General features: G+C 43.6%; 1 protein-coding gene across 2 annotated transcripts; it reads left to right on the top strand.

The window, feature by feature from the left end:
• Window positions 1–9,828: 9,828 nt before the first annotated feature.
• Window positions 9,829–17,209, top strand: LOC123040950 (uncharacterized). Of its 2 annotated transcripts, none has more exons than XM_044463663.1 (3): window positions 9,829–10,109; window positions 15,750–16,096; window positions 16,182–17,209. In XM_044463663.1, the coding sequence occupies exons 1-3, from the start codon at window positions 10,076–10,078 to the stop codon at window positions 16,887–16,889; spliced, it is 1,089 nt and encodes a 362-aa protein (XP_044319598.1). In that variant the 5' UTR covers window positions 9,829–10,075; the 3' UTR covers window positions 16,890–17,209. The 2 variants fall into 2 exon arrangements, with proteins under 2 accessions (XP_044319598.1, XP_044319605.1); XM_044463670.1 differs by lacking the exon at window positions 9,829–10,109 and adding an exon at window positions 12,916–13,670.
• The last annotated feature ends 454 nt before the right edge of the window (window positions 17,210–17,663 follow it).

Below are 17,663 nucleotides of genomic sequence, written 5' to 3'. Positions count from 1 at the left end.
TGGCACGGGCACTATACTCGTAAAGCTTATGGTTTCCCCCCTTTATATTCACTACCATCATCGTAGGTGCTTCGTGTCGTGCTAGCACTGCTCCTCAAGACCTCAACCCAAAGCTTACGTGTTGAAATACGAATCTGATATGATGCTCATATCACTAAAATAGAGAATGTTTAATTGGTCACCTAATGTTCCTATATTTATTTCGAAGAGCATGTGCGCCACCCACTGGTCCAGCTAGTTCCACTTTCCTGATTTTTCTCTTGATGCTAAGGGTTTTCCCCTTTTATCTACTCCCTCCGTTCGGAATTACTTGTCTCGGAAATGGATGTATCTAGAACTAAAATATGTCTAGATACATCCATTTCTGCGACAAGTAATTCCGAACGGAGGGAGTACTCTACTATGATCTACGTAGGTGCTTTCTGTCGTACTAGCATTACTCCACCCTTCAAGCTAAACAACACAACACTCAGAATTCGAAAGCTTAGTTGTTCAAATATGATTGTGATATGATACTAATATTAGTTAACCGACACATTTAATTGGTTAGCTAAAGGTCCCACTTGAGTTTCCAAATGCATGTCGCGACATATAGAGAGACAACATAATTGCATTTATTTGCCACTTGTTGACCGTACTTTCTTGTCCATACCAAATCTTAGTTGTCTTCAGATCTGCCACCCCACTGCCACGGTCAACACTGTACTCATCATGCTTATGTTTTACCCATTTTATGATGACCACAATCAGCCTACGTGGTTCGTGTCGTAATAGCACTGCTCCACCCATCGAGCTAAACAAGCTTAATTGTACAAATTCATATCTGATATTATTGCTGATATTAGTAAAACTAAGAGATGTTTAATTGGTTAGCTAAATGTTCCTACTTTAGTTTCGAAATGCATGTGAGCCACATATGGAGAGACCGGAAAGAATAGTATTTCTCTGTGCGCTCTGGTTCATCATGGGTGGCCAACCTACATTGTATTGAAAGACTTGTAATATCTTCAATCTGCTTGCTCTTCTGCTCTTCTTTAATATGATACTCTTCTCTTGCGGTCGACTGGTCAGGTCGAGTTGTTCTCCCTTAGTATATTTTGAATCTGTCAGGTCAGGTCGACTTGTTCTTCTTTACTATATGTTGAAGCTATCATCTGCGAAGTGTCATCACTTCTGGAGCTCTCATATTTTGAGTAGTAGGCCACATTATATTAATGCACACAACAAATTACAGCATGCATGGCATCTTTTAAAAGAATTGCAGAGATAGCACAAAGGGGTTTACAGGGAGGTAGTATTGGATTAGAATCACTTCTGCATTACAAAGAAAATCTCACTTGTTTTTATGTTTTCATGCATGTCAGATATTGAACATTATCAAAATGAATATGAGAATGGGCGCACGAGAGGAATATTGCGGAATGATCCACTGGCTAACAAACTTGGCATGGTGGAGGATGGCCTATCTTATTCACCCATCAAGGTGCTTGCTCTACCTTTGCAAAGTTGTATTGGTCGCACATATTTTGCATCTGACCTCTTGCATTACTTCTACTTTGTTACACCATCTGCTTAGTTTAAGCATCATATATGAGTATATGCCATACCTATCCATTTTATGTACCTATTCCATGTGTCGTCACACTATATTTTTCTAGTCAAATGTTGTTCTTTCGTAATAGATGTCCAAAACAAAGAGGGTGAGTGCAGATCCTCAAGGAGTACAAACTAGGTATTTGGAAAAGGTAGTGATACATGTTAAATCCGATAGATCAGCAGCCACAGAAAACACAGGCCCAACTATATCACACTTTACCCCTACTCCAGTGGCCAAACCCCTATTAGAACTGCTGGGAGCCCAGCGTCAGGTACTGTCTATGATATCAATTCAAAATTTGAACTCCTAAATTTCTGCTTGTGCCTTACCTTCTCTCTTGTATGAAAACTAATTTCAGATGAATCTCCTTGCTCAAAGGATCATACAATCTCAAAACAATAACGGGCTCTGCATTGCTCTTGTCAGTACCTCTCTCCCTTTTGCCTTGTAACGCTGTACTTAATTAATTGCTATTTGATTATGTATCATCAGTCTGCACCTGAGCTTCATTATCCTCTGTTTCTTCCAATATTATTTGATCTATATTTACTCTTTGTAAAATGTAGAATAATGGCAATGCTTATAAAGATTTTTCTTTGGGGAATTTATTGAATTATCCTTCCATCAACATGGAGAAGGGCTTTGTCGAGCCCATGTTAACATGTAATGTAAGTTCATCCTTCTCAAGGCTTCAAACTTTGTTCTAGTATAAATTTGGATAGGCATCATTTCCTCCACTGCTGTTTGCTTTGCTGTTTACATCTGATTGAATGTTTGCAACAACTACCAGTTTCAAATTGTAGTTGTAGAAACATGTTCCTTATGCAGAATAGATCCATTTATTTGCTTATATAATTGTGAAACCTGTTACGTGTCTCCTTGTTTCTCTTTCAGACTCGTATCTCTTATGCCAGGCAGAACTTTCGGGAAGATAGTGAGCCAAACCATCTTGAGGACAGCGAGATGACCCCAAGGTCCTGTCTTGATGAAGACAGTGAGTTGAAGCTACTCACTAGCAGGTGTGAGAAAACCTCTGTGCAGTCGCTGCCTCAATCAGTTTGACTTCTTCAGTCTCAACTTAAAGCGGAAAGGCTTGCTTCAGCTCAGCTCCGACTTGAAGTCAAAGATGCAATGAAGATGTCAGAGGACTGTCGTGCCCACCATCATGCCTTAAATCTAGTATTGATGCATCTATTGTCGACACAACTGAGGTCTACTCAGCTTCTTCAGCTGTTTGGGGGGGGGGGGCGACCTGGCCAGGCCTAGTGCCTTCTGAAGTGCTCTCAGTTTTGTATATTCTTTTGTCGACGCGTTTATTTGCACTGGTGGCGAACTTTGATGCCCAGTGGATGTAATATGTGTGATAGTCGTGATAGCCTAGCGTAAGTTGCTTTCTTATTTATTTCCTTGTTGTCTTGTTTATTTGTTTGCTTGTAGTCATTGCAGTTCTTTTTCCACGGTTTGCTAGTGGCTGCAATAACCTATTTTTTAAAACTAGGCCATAATAACCATGGGCTAATATTTACTGTAGTGACACTGGGCCTCCTACAGGCCGTAGAAACAGTGGGCCTTCTACGGGCCGTAGAAACAATGGGCCTTCTACGGGTCGTATCATCAATGGGCCTTATACGGGCAGTATGATCGATTGGCCAAACATGGGCCAATAACAGGCCGCATTATGGTCGTAAACGGGCTAGAGTTGGAATCGTCCGTTCATGGGCCGACCATAACGGGCCATCGTTAATAGGCCGTATTTGATGACGTTGTGAAAACGGCCCAACGTATTAAAGGACCACAAACGGGCCGACTGTAACCACGGGCTGAATTTGGCCGCCCAACGTATTAAAGGACCACAAACGGGCCGACTGTAACCACGGGCTGAATTTGGCCCACAAGCAGAAAATGACAGTAATGGGCCATAAGTAAACGAATGCTGGAAATGAGCCCAAGAATAAATGGGCTCTGAGAAGGCCGAAAGATAATATGGGCTGGAAACGACCCAACGGAATAACGGGCCGTTAATGGGTATAAAGTGATACACTGTTCATTACGGGCCAATTTCACCACGGGCTGTTAATGGGTGTAAAGTGATACACTGTTCATTACGGGCCAGTTTCACCACGCCAAGAGTTACATAGGGCCTCATATGGGCCGAAAGACGTCATGGGACATACATGGGCCAGAAGTGAAAACGGGCTGGAATCATATTGGGTGGCCTAGATGACGCTACTGGGCCTAATTGGATAGGGCGTAACGGGCCTTGGGTTAGCGGGCTGTAAATGGGCTATATGCGAACATGCCGTTAACAGGCTTTACATGGGCCGGCTCGCCACCTTTTGACCAAGTAAAACATGCCGGCCTTTTCACAGGAATGGGCCTCTGTTGGGTCGTGCCACGTGTCGACGTATCATAGGCGCCTTCTGTCCAATGAGTGGATGACATCTGTCCCAACGATGAGCCGACACGTGTTTCCTCCAGCCAATGATGATTTTACACGTGGAAAATCCCCATTGGTCGGGGCTGTTAACGGGTTATCGGATCCAAAACCCGACCCGATAGCTTAACGGTGTTCCGTTACGGTGGATGCCACGTGTCAGTCACCCTTGACGAAAGCACTTCTGTGACGCGGGATTTATCGTCATGGAAGTGGACACTTCCGTGATGATAATTTTGGTAATGTCATGGAACACTTCTACGACAGCACAGGTATGACTATCTTGATTCTTTCATAAAATCGTCATGGATGTACATGCATGACAAAAAACGCGACCTACTGTGACAAACACGTATCATCACGGAAGTGTATTTTTTTGTAGTGTATGTTGTTCCGGCTAACCGAGGAAGGTATAGGAACAGAAAGCAAGATATCACCACGAACATGCTAAGATGTTGTTGACTGGAACATGAAATTTATTTATGTTCTACCTGGCTGGGAGGGGTCTGCTTCTGACTCCAGAGTATTGCGTGATGCAATGAGAAATGCTCGTCAAGATGCATTTGTTATACCTCGGCGCATGACTAGTTTTTCTTGGCATTTCATTACTTTTCTCCCTATGTTATTGATAACTAACTTTAATTGGTCAACCATAGGAAAATATTACCTAGTGGATGCTGGCTACACCAATGGACCTAGCTTTTTGGCTCCATTCAGATCGACTAGGTACCACTTGAAAGAGTGGGTTTCAAGTCAACAACAGCCCCAAACTTCTAAAGAATTGTACAACTTGCGTCATTCTCGTGCTAGAAATGTAGAGGAGATAACTTTCGGATTGTGGAAGAAAAATGGGCCATCCTAAGAATTCAATCTTTCTTTGACATAAAGGACCAGGTAACAAATGTCCATATGGTGTTAAATAATATATGGCTAGCATGACATGCTAACTATGAATAAAATTCCTTGTAGATTTGAATTATTAATGCTTGTTGTGTGTTACACAACTTTGCAAGAGATAGGCAACATATGATGGATGATTTATTGCTGCAAGAAGTCGACAATGATCTAGCAGATTCGGAACATGAGCCTATGGATGAAGCTAACTTAATTACATGTGTTGAAGTCACTAATGAATGGACCAACTTTAGGCAACAATTATCGGAAGACGTGTATGCTAAATACCTGCTTAGGCATGCTGAACTAGAGATGGAGTAACTAGGTGGTGGTGGTCTCATTTTGTGCAGTACCTAGGTGATAGTGGTCTCATTTTGTGCATTACCTAGGTGATGGTGGTCTCAATTTGTATAGTACCTAGGTGATGTTGGTCACTTGCTGATTGTCTTTTGTGAGATAGCATAGTTGACCATGATGGTGCGTTGTGTGTTCCTTTGTGCATGCATCATCTTGATATTAATATATATGATAGGTTTGCTTGAAATTTACTATGTGATGAACCATTTATTGATCAAACATACTATTCTTCTGTGTGCATTTTTCTTTCTTTTGTAGCACCATGGCTAAAGGTACCGCACCACCTCCAAAGAGGAATTACGTCACTTGGGATGATCACATGGACACTGTTATGCTTGAGGTGCTTGTTCATCACCACAACATGGGTGACCATTCACGAAATGGATGGAAAGCACATGTGTACACTGCAGCTATAAAGAATGTGAAGGAGAAGTGTAATAAGGATATCGGAAAGGAAAACATCTTGGGAAGGCTTAGGACTTCCGACAAGCAATTTGAAGTCATAAGCAAGATACTTTCTCAAAGTGGTTTTGGGTGGGATTGGGTCAACCATAAGCTATCCACTGATAGTGATGATGTCTGGACTAAATATGTGGAGGTAACTTCTATATATTTGAATTGTTTTATTCAATTTTTTCCTTGTATAAGAATATGGGGCAGCAATTATTCTCTTCTTACGTGTGTTAAAGAAAAAGAGAAGGGGATAGGTTCTTACAAGACCAAAGTAGTGAAGCATTGGGATTCCATTTCTACCATATATTCGAAAGATCATCCCAATAGGGAAGATGCCATGATGGGTGATGAGAATGCTGCAGAGCCAGAAGAACCAATTGAAATCTCTCCAGAGATGGCACCAAAGAGAGCACGAACAGGTGAGGCCATTATGTGCATGATTGAAGAAATGAGGACTAATTTTAAAGATGCTTTGAGGACAACAGATCCACAACCAATTGAAGACAACCTTGGAGAAATGAGGACTCCTTATGAAATACATGTTGCTCTTCAGTTGATACCAGATTTGGCAGAAGCGGATATGTTACGCTCTTATGGGAAGTTGATTATTAATGAGCGTTTGTTTCAAGCTCTAATGGAGTTGCCCGTGCACATGAGAAAGACTTGACTTCTATTGTTGCCTTGAAGTTATGCAAATTATGCTTTCGTATTTGTCTTGTTGAACTTGAACCTATCTAGACTATTATTTTGCTACATTTGGGACCATGTCATGTTGAACTTCAACTTATCTGAACTGTTGTGTTGTTTAATTTGGAACTATGTGTTGTTGTGAATTTGTAATATCTATTGTGTTGTACTTTGTTGGTGCAAGAAATTTGCTGCTGTTGTTGCATCAATATTATATGACATATAATGTTGTCATCGATTTCTAGAATATTTGATAGTATTTTTTTGCTATATATTCATCCAATTGTATTCACACATTGTGCACTTCTTTGTTTTATGTACATATTAATGTTGCTATGCAATTCTATAGTTTGACATCCAAACAAGATTTTCTATTGAAACCTCAGTAAGATTCCATGAGCCAATTAACAAACACCCAAACAACTGAATTTGTATTCATGTCCATTACGGTTTCCTGGCTCAATTGGAATTGAAACCAATTCAATACAGAGGCCTCCAATACAGACATCTAAACATAGCGTTAGGCATATATTTGGCAATGCACGATGGTATGGAATTTGCAAACTCTTTTGGGTTTTCTAGAGTGAAAGCATAATCAGATTCTCAGGTAGTGATCGATTATTGCATGGGACAAATGAGATGGTGGGACTCAGTGGCGACAATTTTTGCGCAGTACGGGGATGTGGCTTCACTGATAGGGAAGGTTATTTTTAAACATTGTGTTTGATCTTGTAAGAGCAACTCTAGCAGACCCCGCAAAACGCCGACACGCGAAACGTGTTTGCAGTTCGCGCAAAACCACTTTTGCGGGCCGACGCGGGCTATCACAGATGCAAACCCCCTAAACGGACCCGTAAAAAAGTATATTCGCAGAATATGCTTTTTTACGGGTCGGCTATGCGGGTTTTGCTCAGGCAACAGCGCAACGACCCGCAAACAGAAAAACTACAAATCTGAAATTTGTCATAGGGTTTCACAAACAAGTTCAAATTCAAATGACATAAACAATTTGCGCGCAAATAAAAGTGAAGTTCATTATGCAAAAGAGGGCATGCAAAGGTATGTGCCCATGTCCGGCATCATCTTGGGGGTTGATCTCCACTCCGCGCCATGGAGTCCATCTTGAAGCTCATCGGCGCCACCGTAGCCACCTACGTCGCTTGTTCCAACTCCCGCACCGAAATCATCCACATTGCCACCATATGGAGCAGAGAAAACATCACCGGAACTAGCAGACGGACCGGCCGAGGCGACCATTCTCCTCTTCAAGATCTCTCTCCTTGCCACATCATGCCATGTTTTGGTGACGTCGTCCATGTCATTGCGGTTCATTGACATGATCTTGTTCTCTTCGGCGAGCAACAATGACAGCGATTTGTTTTCAGAGGCGCGTGCTTTTCTCTCCTCAATGGCAGCTTTGCGCAGCCCCTCTTCCTTGAGCATTTGCCATTTTTCTTGCTTCTTTTTTGCCTTCTTCTCGGCCAACTCTTTCTTGATCTCCAACGACTTCAACAACATCAACTCGTTTGATTGCACCATGACATCAATCTTCTCCCTCAAGCTCGATGCTTCTTGCTCTCTCTTTATCTTCTCTCTAGTCTTCTTGTCGCCATCGGGCTTGTTCAAATTTCCTGGGCCATCATCATCCTTATCTTCATCCATATTTGTAAGCGAGCCTCTCTTTGGTGGGGATTCTTTGTCGATAAATTTCCACTTGTCGCACTTTTGGAGCAACTCCCAACAATGCTCTAATTTGAAGAATCTGCCTTCCGAAGCTTCCATGTCCTTGTATCTATGTTGAGCAATCTTGTCCTACACAATGTGAACAAAGTGATGCAATCATTTCTCATGATACATTATGATGATGCACAACTTGAACAAAGGCAAAGCAAACTCACATAGTCCGACTCCATGGTGCCACCTGGAGGTGCATCGCGAATTGCTCCAAGCAAGCTGCCCAACGGGTGCACATAGGCTTGATGTTCCCCCAACGACCTTGAAGTGACCGAAATGTGCGTGGAGTCTTATTGGGGTAGTTTTTCATAATGCGGAAGTATTGCTCTTCAATCCTTTGCCAATATCTCTTGGAGGTTTGATTAGTACCCGTGCATGCATCAAGAGACACCGCACTCCATGCTTTGATCAAAGCTTGATCTTCCAAGATCGTGTAGTTCTTCGATCTTTGGCTTTTCCCAGATTTTGCTTGTGAATGCTCAAAACGCTTCCGCTTCGATCTCCTCCAACTCGTCCGCACAACCATGATCGTCCACGCCGGTCTTCGTTTCATTGTAGTTGAATGGTTCGAAAGGGGCTTGATCAATGTCAACCGCGTTCGTGTCCAACAAGTTCACGAATTCGAATTGTTCGAACCACCACTATAGCGAATGATAACAAGTCACGAGCTATTGAGAACAATGGCGAAAAATGAAAGAGAACAGCCGAAGACCGAAGAGATATACCTTCCGGCCATTTTGTCGAACACCTCGCTCATGGTGGGAGCGGCATCGTTGAACGGCATCGCCGGAGCACCTCCTTGCGGGGGGAGGGGGGGTTGGCGCGAGAGGTTGAAGAAGATGGCTTCCTTGTAGCCGGAACCTTCCTCCGATTTGCGCCCGCGGCCTTGCCGGCCTTCTCCGCCGTCGGCCGGGATCGCACTACGGCGTTAGCGCCCGGAGCGCGGGCCATCGCAGCGGGGGTAGCCGGATTCCCACCCTGTACAACCATGTTGCCCTGCCGCTTGCGGGCAGGCGCGGCGTGTGCTTGGGCGACGGCGGTGGGGCCAACATGGCTGGCGACGAGATCCGCCCGAGGGGAAGGGATGTGCGCGACCTCGACGGTGACGGGGGACAGCATGGGGTCGTCCATGGCGGCGAGGGACGGCCGGCGAGGAGTAGTCGGAGCTTGCGGAGGGGGGGGCAATGGTGGCGGAGGGTGCGGGGAGCGAGAAAGGGTGCGCGGAAATGTCCCTCCCGCCAAATCTCGCGCCGGATAGGGGTCGAGCTCGGGTCGGCCTCCCAGCCCGTGAAGATAGAGGTTGGGGGAGAAGATTTGCTGCGCCCCGCAAAAAATTTTACGGGCCGGCGCAGGATGCGGGGTCTGGTCGTGCAGATTTTCTGACCCCGACCCGCAATTTGACGGTTATTTTGCGGGTCGGGACGTTTTGCGGAGTCTGTTAGAGTTGCTCTAATAATGTGACACATGTGCTAGCGAGTTATAGTTATTGTAATAAGATTTTGAGTACTTGGATGAATGGGGCTTCTGCCTGTCTAGTCTCGAAAACTTGTCCGTCCAATAACATTTTTCAATATTCGTGTAGTGTCAAAAAATATAGGACGGAGGAGGTAATTCGTATTTAGTTTCAATATAAAGCTAGTCATGATGTCTTCCCCCTCAACGATTTATTTTTTACAAACCACCAAAAATTGTTAGGCATACATCTGGTACTTGTGGGGCCCACTTGCACAGCAGCCCAAAAATCCCCAAATCCGTTCTCGCACCCGCAGGTCACATCCCGCGGCCACGCGCGCACCTCGCCGCCGGGAGACACCCCGCCTCCGCCGCCGCGCCCCCAACCCGGCTGCGCGCCCCCATCAATCGCCAGGCCACGCAGTGAGCGTTCCATATCGTTGGATTGCTGGGCGGCGACGGAGTCGATGTCCGGAGGCCAAGAAGGCGGCGAGGACTCAGGTGATTTGATTCTTTCTGATCTACGGAAAGGCATGAAGAGTCGCGATTCTTCTTAATTTTCAAAGGATCGACGAGAGCCTTGGTTGTATGGTTTGGTTTTGCTGGTCTACTTCCGTTTGTTCATGCAAATCTTAGCTGAGCTGTCGAAGTAGCCTTCCCTTACGGTCTTACGGATAACACAATACATTTGCATGTAATCTTTGTGTACTGCACAATTAAACATGCACCGAACACGTAGTAGTATTGTACTCTGATCAGTGTTAAATGCTGCCTAACATCTTGTTAAAAGGCCTTTCTTTTAGCTGTTACAAGATCATTTGTTAAGACAACAATGTTTATTTGAATGCGTTTCCACAAATGATGAAATGAACACGTATGGGAAGTAGAGATGGTTACTCGTTAGTCATTACTGGTACTTTTCCAATTTTTGTTGTTATGGAGCAGTCCCAATTGTCCTGTACCCTACAGTGAAAAAAGTGTGCTTAAGCATGCCTAGGCACTAGGCGACAACAGTACTCCTAGCGCTTAATCATGCTAGGTGTGTGCTTAGGTGAGATATGCGCTAGGCAGTGACAAAACACACAATTAACGCCTAGCGCTTAACAGTTGTAAGTTATGAGATGAAACCAGATGCGGTTTTGACAGAGTTTTGTTGTGAGTTGATTGAAAGCGCCTTTCGCTCCAGTTTCTCTCACAATTATTTTCAGAACACAAATAAGAAAATATGCTTAATAAGTGATATGACTAACCAGGATTATAGTCAAAATTTGGACTAGTCCTTGCTAGCTTCTTTCCAAAGGGTCTGTTTTGGAACATAGGTAATTCATAGTTCGCAACTTTGTCTTGAGTGATTTCATTTCCATTATAGAATGTCTCCACATTCTGCACAATCCATTTTTGTGGTATCAAATATGCTCTCATCTGCATAGCTGTAGTGTGGATTCAGCAAATATGCAGTCAAATGCAGTGGGGCATCAATCCTATCTTTCATACTCTTGTAAACAATGGCTAGCGCATCTTTGTAATGACGCTCGACATTGCCAAAAGCCTCTTTTGTCTCCTTCTTTGACTTCACAATCTCTCCATACACAAAGCCCATGGGCGGCCACACATCACCATCAACCAAGGGTAGCACCTTCACCAAGGGCTCGAACACCTTAATGCAAAGATTCACTCCCTTCCAAATGGCCTTATTCAGAATGATTGCTGTTGCATTCTTGCCTTTCTTCGTGTTTTGTCCCACTTCGAGGATACCACCATCTTCCTTAGTGAATCAGCCTTATCTGCAAAGTGAGAAATCGGGAAGGAAATCGGGTCACTCCTGGCCTGATGATTTTTATCTTCTTGGTGAAGGGCCTCATGCATTCCAAGGTGCGGTGGTACCCATACACAAATATTGTGAAAGCTTTGGCTTGGTCAAGTATCTTCTTGAACTTAGACAAGGTGCCAATCCCTTGGAGCATCAGATTGACAGTGTGAGTCACACAGGCATTGTTCCAAATATCGGCCAGTTAATCGGCATATCGGTCAATTAATCGCTACTGGGTGGGTCACCGAATAGCTGTTTAACTGAATTATTGGCCGATAAACTGGAAAATTCGCCTATTTATCCCTACTCGGCACCTGACTGATATGGTACCAGTTAGCGATATCTTGAACATTGCACACAGGAGCTCCAAAAGATGTTTGGCCTCTTCACTTTCAGGAGATCTTTAGCCCCCATGTTGTTCGAAGCATTGTCGGTCACAACCTGCACCATTTGTTCAGCACCTAATTCATCAATTATTTTGTCAATCAGATATTCAGATTGAAGATCATCTCACTTGTATGTGGTGTGGCTGTTGTCTCCTTCGGCTTGATGAAGCTAACACTTTCTGAACAATGTGTGAGCAGTTTCATAATGCTTCTCCTCTTCATATCAGTCCAAGCATCGGTCATCAGAGAGCAGCCATTTTCAATCTTCTCATCCCCTCTCTTCCTTGAGTTCACTCTTGGTTTTTGCATACTCAGCCTTCAGTAAAGGCTCACGGAGATCATATTGAGTAGGTGATCAAGACCAGGGCCAAATTGACCAATGGCCTCAACCATCTGCCTGAACTCGTCATTGTCAGTTACATTGGATGGTATTGCTGCGTATAAGAGAGACACAACATCTTGTATAAGAGGGCAGCAAAAACTCCAATTGAAACAAACTCATCATTGTCATCGTTTTGTACTTATGCCTCATACACCCATCTTGCAATATAGTGATGTGCTCGAAGTGCTCTCTCACTAAAAAGCACAAACACGTATGAAACTGCCAAATCGGTGTCCTGGTATGGAAGGACACAGCGATATGGCCGGACACGCTGGGATATGCATATCCTGCAGTATCCCCTCATTTTTGAATTAAAAAGAAAGAGAAATAAATAGGGATACGGCTGGGATACGCAAGGAACATGCTGGGGACTCGGGATGCAGAGTAACGGGCTCGGCCTGATACGAACCCTAAATTTTCAGGCTGCTCGACCTCGAACCTGTCCAGGCTCCAGCTAACACGCTGCCGCTGCCGCCGCCGCCACTGCCTGGACTTGGCCGCCGCCGCCTGGTCGAGCCGTTTTCCAAGCCCGGCAAGGCGGCAACCTCTTCTCCCAAAGGCAACCATGCTGGAGCAATTAACCTCGAGTCCTTGAGTCTCTTCATCTCTTTGCAGCCATGATGTTGCTGTTTGGGTTTTTGATTGCTGCATGATGTTTTTGATTAGCTGCTGCTTAGTGTTGATTGCTGCTTGCTGTTAGGGAGCATGGCATCTGGCTGCGCCACAGCCGGTAGCCAATTAAGTGATGCATTTTGCAAGTTGTAATAACATGGGTCTGGAGGCTGTTGATGATTGAGAACTTGAAAAGGCAGACAACAAATGGGGCAGTACTCTGATCTCATCTCAGTTTTTCTTTAATATTTTGTCTTTAACTCTGTGCTAGCAAGTTGCACGTGCTTTGCACGTAACAAAGATATTGTCAATCAATGTAGCTTTGAAATGTGCTTTTTAGGGAAGAAAACACAATCCAAGGTAAAACCAAAAGCAAATATGAATTGAAAATTGTAATAATTATTCGCAACTATCATGACATTTTCTTTAACATTCTAGCAAACAAATAGTATGTGGAGCTATAGTATTTTTGTAATACTCCAACATTATATTTTGGATTGGACTAAAGTGTGACTCAATTCGGGTGCGACCCATCCAGCTTCCTTCATGTCAGGCGGAATGTCCTAACAAGTACGATGGCCTAGCAGCATGACACAATCAGGGTGTGATTGGATGACACTGGAGTGCGTCGCGTTGGTCGACATTTTTTTCAATCACGGCGTTCAGAAGTGGATTCTATGTCTATGGGATTCAGACTCCAAGAGGAGCTTGTATGCGTATGGCGTTCAGATCACCTATACACCAATTATCAACACTTACCGCCTGGTCGGTGGTCGCGTTGGTCAATGTTGCTACAACATTCACTCCATACGTTTAGGGTACATTTTTATGGGCTAAAATTGAAGACATGCATTATTCACACATTATTCACAGTAAGTCTATTCTTTATATTCCTAACAAAATACTTTTTCTAGGCAATCCTGACAAAATACGTTTTTAGGCAATCCTAACAAAATACTTAACTGTAAGCATTATCACCAGTACAAATTTATTCGTGCGAAAGCCTAGTTGTTTTTTGGAGTAAGGCACGGAAGGCCAGCTATACTACGTGTATGGGCTCAATCGGGGTGCAGGCTGCACTGGCCCAGTCAATATCTTCTCCAGTTATCTCTTCTCTAATCTTCTACATACTTCCCCACTGTCTTAGGCTCCGTTAAGATCCAAATGGACCAGTCTTCTCCAGCGTCCTAGAGCTCTGTCTCTCACCCCGTCCCCATGCGCCCGTAGTTGTTTTCCCTTGCGCTTCGGCCACCACGGCACAAGGCTCCATGGGAGCACGCAGCTCTTGGTCCCCGTCATGTGCTCCCGTTGCTTGTTGGAGCTATTCTGTTGCTTGTTGGAGACTAAACGGAGGAATGGATCCATTTGTTAATGCTTTGAATGGAGCTCGCTTGATGAACTCCCATTCTGATCATGTTCTTATCCTCTCCCCATTCCCATTTAACACCTTCTGCTTCTTCTAAATGATGATCCGTGTTTGTCAAACTTGGCGTTCAATTCTTGTCAGCTCCATTTGATTGATGATTTTTATCTCTCATTTTTAGCTGCAATTGGTGAAGATCTAGCAAGCTTGCTAGATTGTTATGTACAGGGAAGCGTAGAAGATTGTTATATACAGTTCCATTTGGAATGTATGCTGATGTCCTTGTTCGGTGGCCATGAAAAGGAGGTTCCAGAGAAATGGAGAAGAGATTCCCACCTCTTACACTCAGGACGTTACTGTCCATACACGTGGGGAAATCCTGCACAACCAATGAGATGATCTAACGGCCAATAACGCTTGGATTTGCCACTTCTCAGCCGTCGGATGCTGCAGATCGAATGGCTATTATTCAAACTTATTCATACACTATATAGTGGTATTGATTACATGGCATATTTTTAAAATTTTGTTCTATACTCGCCGTATCCCCGTAGCCTTTTTTTGGAAAATGCCATATCCCGTGTCCCCGTATGCGTATTGCCGTGTCCGTGTCTCCGTATCCGTGCCTTTTAGCTCTCTCATCCCATGATGCCTTGTTAATCTTCACTTGCTTGAGCCTATATGGGTATTTAATACATTTGTATATACACTTTACTTGTATTTGTAACAAGAGCCAAACTGAGCTTACTTTTACTGGCCATCTGTAGCATTCGTTGATGGATCTCAGATCACTTAAGTTGTTGAATGTGAATCTTGATACCATGGCTGATGAAAATGAGATAATGTTTTTCAACGTGATGACATCATACTTGTGGTTAGGTGGTGGTACTACTTAGCAGATATAAGATATGCAGTTAAACCTAGTAATACTGTCGTCATATATAGGTTGTGAATATCATCATTTAATAACCCTACTGCACCACCAAGAATTGTCCAATCACCAATGATATTATCTTTGCATGAAGATGAAGTGGGTGTTTGAACGCTGAATGGGTGTTTTATATTTCTTGCTCACAGAACCTCTTTTCCATACAGGACTTAAGTGAAGTTTGTAACCCATGTTCTGTTGGGCACAGTAAGATAACTGTTAAGTATAGACATCATCTCCTATGATGACCAAAGATTCTAAATAGTGCCTAGATTGATTATATTAGTTATGGTCTTATAGATCAGCCAGAAGTGAATTGCCAATAGGTAGTACATTGATTTGGAGAGACCGAAGTTAGTATAAGAACTTTCTGGATTGATTATAGTAACAGATCAAGTAGAGGTGAACTGCCACTGGTTAATGTGTATCTGCCTGATGGGTTTAGGGTGAACATCGATTTATTTTCATTGCGATGTATTATTTAGCAGTGCTGAATGCATTTATTTGATGACGTTTGCACCACTTGTTGCACTACGGTTACTTGTATGGCTTCCACTATTTTTTACATGACTGTAAGTATGATTTACGTCTTATCATCGACCTCACATCAATAATGTAGCTTAGTCATCTTAATTCTGTGGCTTTACATACTTCCTGCAGATCACATCATGGACCTAGGCGAAGATCAGAATTCCTTTAAAACCAAAAGATCACGAGCCACAAATTGGCCCTCAGTAATGTCAAAGTTTCTACTTAATTGGTACCTTGAGAAAAAGAAGGCGATGCCACCTAAGACCAAATTCAAGAAGACACACCACCATTATTGCCAAGCTGCACTAAATGCTAGATTTGAGTCTGCTTACACTGTTGATCAGGTCCATCGCCATTTGAGGCGTCTCAAGGAGGTTTGGAATATTGTGGCGCGTTATATGAACGAGAACGGGAGCAGGTTTGACAAGAAAAACAAAATGTTAATACTACCTTCTGCAACCATGGCTGCTCTACCCGTAAGTATTGCATCACTAGAAAGTAATTTAATATTTTGTAGTTTTCCCAGTGCACTAATGGATAATTTTCATTTTTCTTGTATAGTTAGCAGAACGTGCTATTCTCGTTAAACCCATTCCATTCTTCGACCATTTGCAAGCTCTCTTCAGCGATTGCCCAGTTGATGGTGCCTCTATGACAGACCTGCTGACAGATGCTGACTTAAATGATGATCAGATGGAAACCCAGGATCCGTTGAACATGATGGTTGTTCATGCAGACACAGGGGACCCACACGAGGCAGGCTTGGACAAAGTTGTTTTGGGGGGTGAAGATGAGTGTCATGAGGTTGCAGTTATTAGCGCCGTTGGTACAGTACCATGTGAAGTTATGTCAGGCACTAGTGCACCATCTGCTGAACCATCAGGATCGGCTGAGAGCACAATAGCTGCTCTCAAACCCAGCTTGAAGCAGTGCAAGATAGTCAGCAAAGCAAAAGCAAATCCAAAGCCACAGGCTGTTGCGCTACATGATAGCAGGAAACCAGACGCGTTCAACAGGAACTTAATGGGGATCCATGACAGACTCGCTAAACCAACACGGACAGCACCACCACTGTCAGACCCAAATGCTCCTCTGTGGAACATGCTAAAGGAAATTCCATTGACACCTGCTGATAGGCTGTCAGTTGGGATTTATCTTTGTAAGCCAGAGTCTGAAGTGCATCGAAGTTTTTTCATGAGTATGGGTAAGGAGTACCTAGAGGCATGGGCCCACAAGTTCTTGAGTGGAGGGGAGCCTGGAGCCTTATAGTTTGATTGCTTAATCACGGCTCATTGCTTTAAATTCAACCCATGCTGTCCGTGGATGAATTGTTCTTCAGACTTCAGAGGGCCTTGTTTGTGCTGCTACATATTGGTGCACCTCTTGTGCTATAAGCATTGGTAAATATGATTAGTTTTTTCGCGGGAAAACTATTAGTTAGTTATTATCATGTAACTTGCCTTAACACCTTACCTGATAGTCCAGTGTAGTTTGCGGACAATTTGTGAGCATCTTATGCTCATGGCTTATTCTATGTATGATCAGATGTCCCAAGATTACAAATTTCAACTGAAAATGATTGTATGTTATGTGTGGTTTGTTTTCTGAATGTGTGAATTTTCTTCAGCTCGAGGAGTGCCTTTCGCTTCACCAGCAGTTTATACAATGGGCACACTAAAGTCTAAATAAAGTATGCTCAGATATATGAGGGGTGAGTTGTTTGTGTGTATGTTATGTATCGCAGAAAATTCATACTAGTACACATCACATCAGCAGCACAAAGCAATAGCTCACCACAGGTGACCATATGGCCACGTGCGCGCCCGACACAAACACGGGCACTAGGCTGACGGTGGGCAAAGGCAGCAGGCTCGGTCGCCAGTGCAGCAGGAAGCGGTGCGTGGAATATTCGGAGGAGGATGAACAAGGGAGAGCAACAACTATATTTTATGATTTTCTTTGCGATGGGGTATAAACCTGTCCGCACGTAGAGCATGGTTGATAGTACAAACAACTATGTTGTCGTACTCCCTCCATTTTAAA

The sequence above is a fragment of the Triticum aestivum genome, chromosome 1A, assembly GCF_018294505.1.
Source record: "Triticum aestivum cultivar Chinese Spring chromosome 1A, IWGSC CS RefSeq v2.1, whole genome shotgun sequence".
In the NCBI taxonomy this organism is placed as follows: domain Eukaryota; kingdom Viridiplantae; phylum Streptophyta; class Magnoliopsida; order Poales; family Poaceae; genus Triticum; species Triticum aestivum.
Note: the sequence above shows the minus strand (reverse complement) of the source record. Positions and strands in the feature narration are given on the sequence as shown.

Bases quoted from the DNA above. Each gene is read 5' to 3' on its own strand.
- LOC123040950 (XM_044463663.1), top strand. From the start codon at position 10,076: ATGTCCGGAGGCCAAGAAGGCGGCGAGGACTCAG. The intron at 10,110-15,749 runs GTGATTTGATTC...TACTTCCTGCAG, and splicing joins AGAAGGCGGCGAGGACTCAG to ATCACATCATGGACCTAGGC. The intron at 16,097-16,181 runs GTAAGTATTGCA...TTTCTTGTATAG, and splicing joins CAACCATGGCTGCTCTACCC to TTAGCAGAACGTGCTATTCT.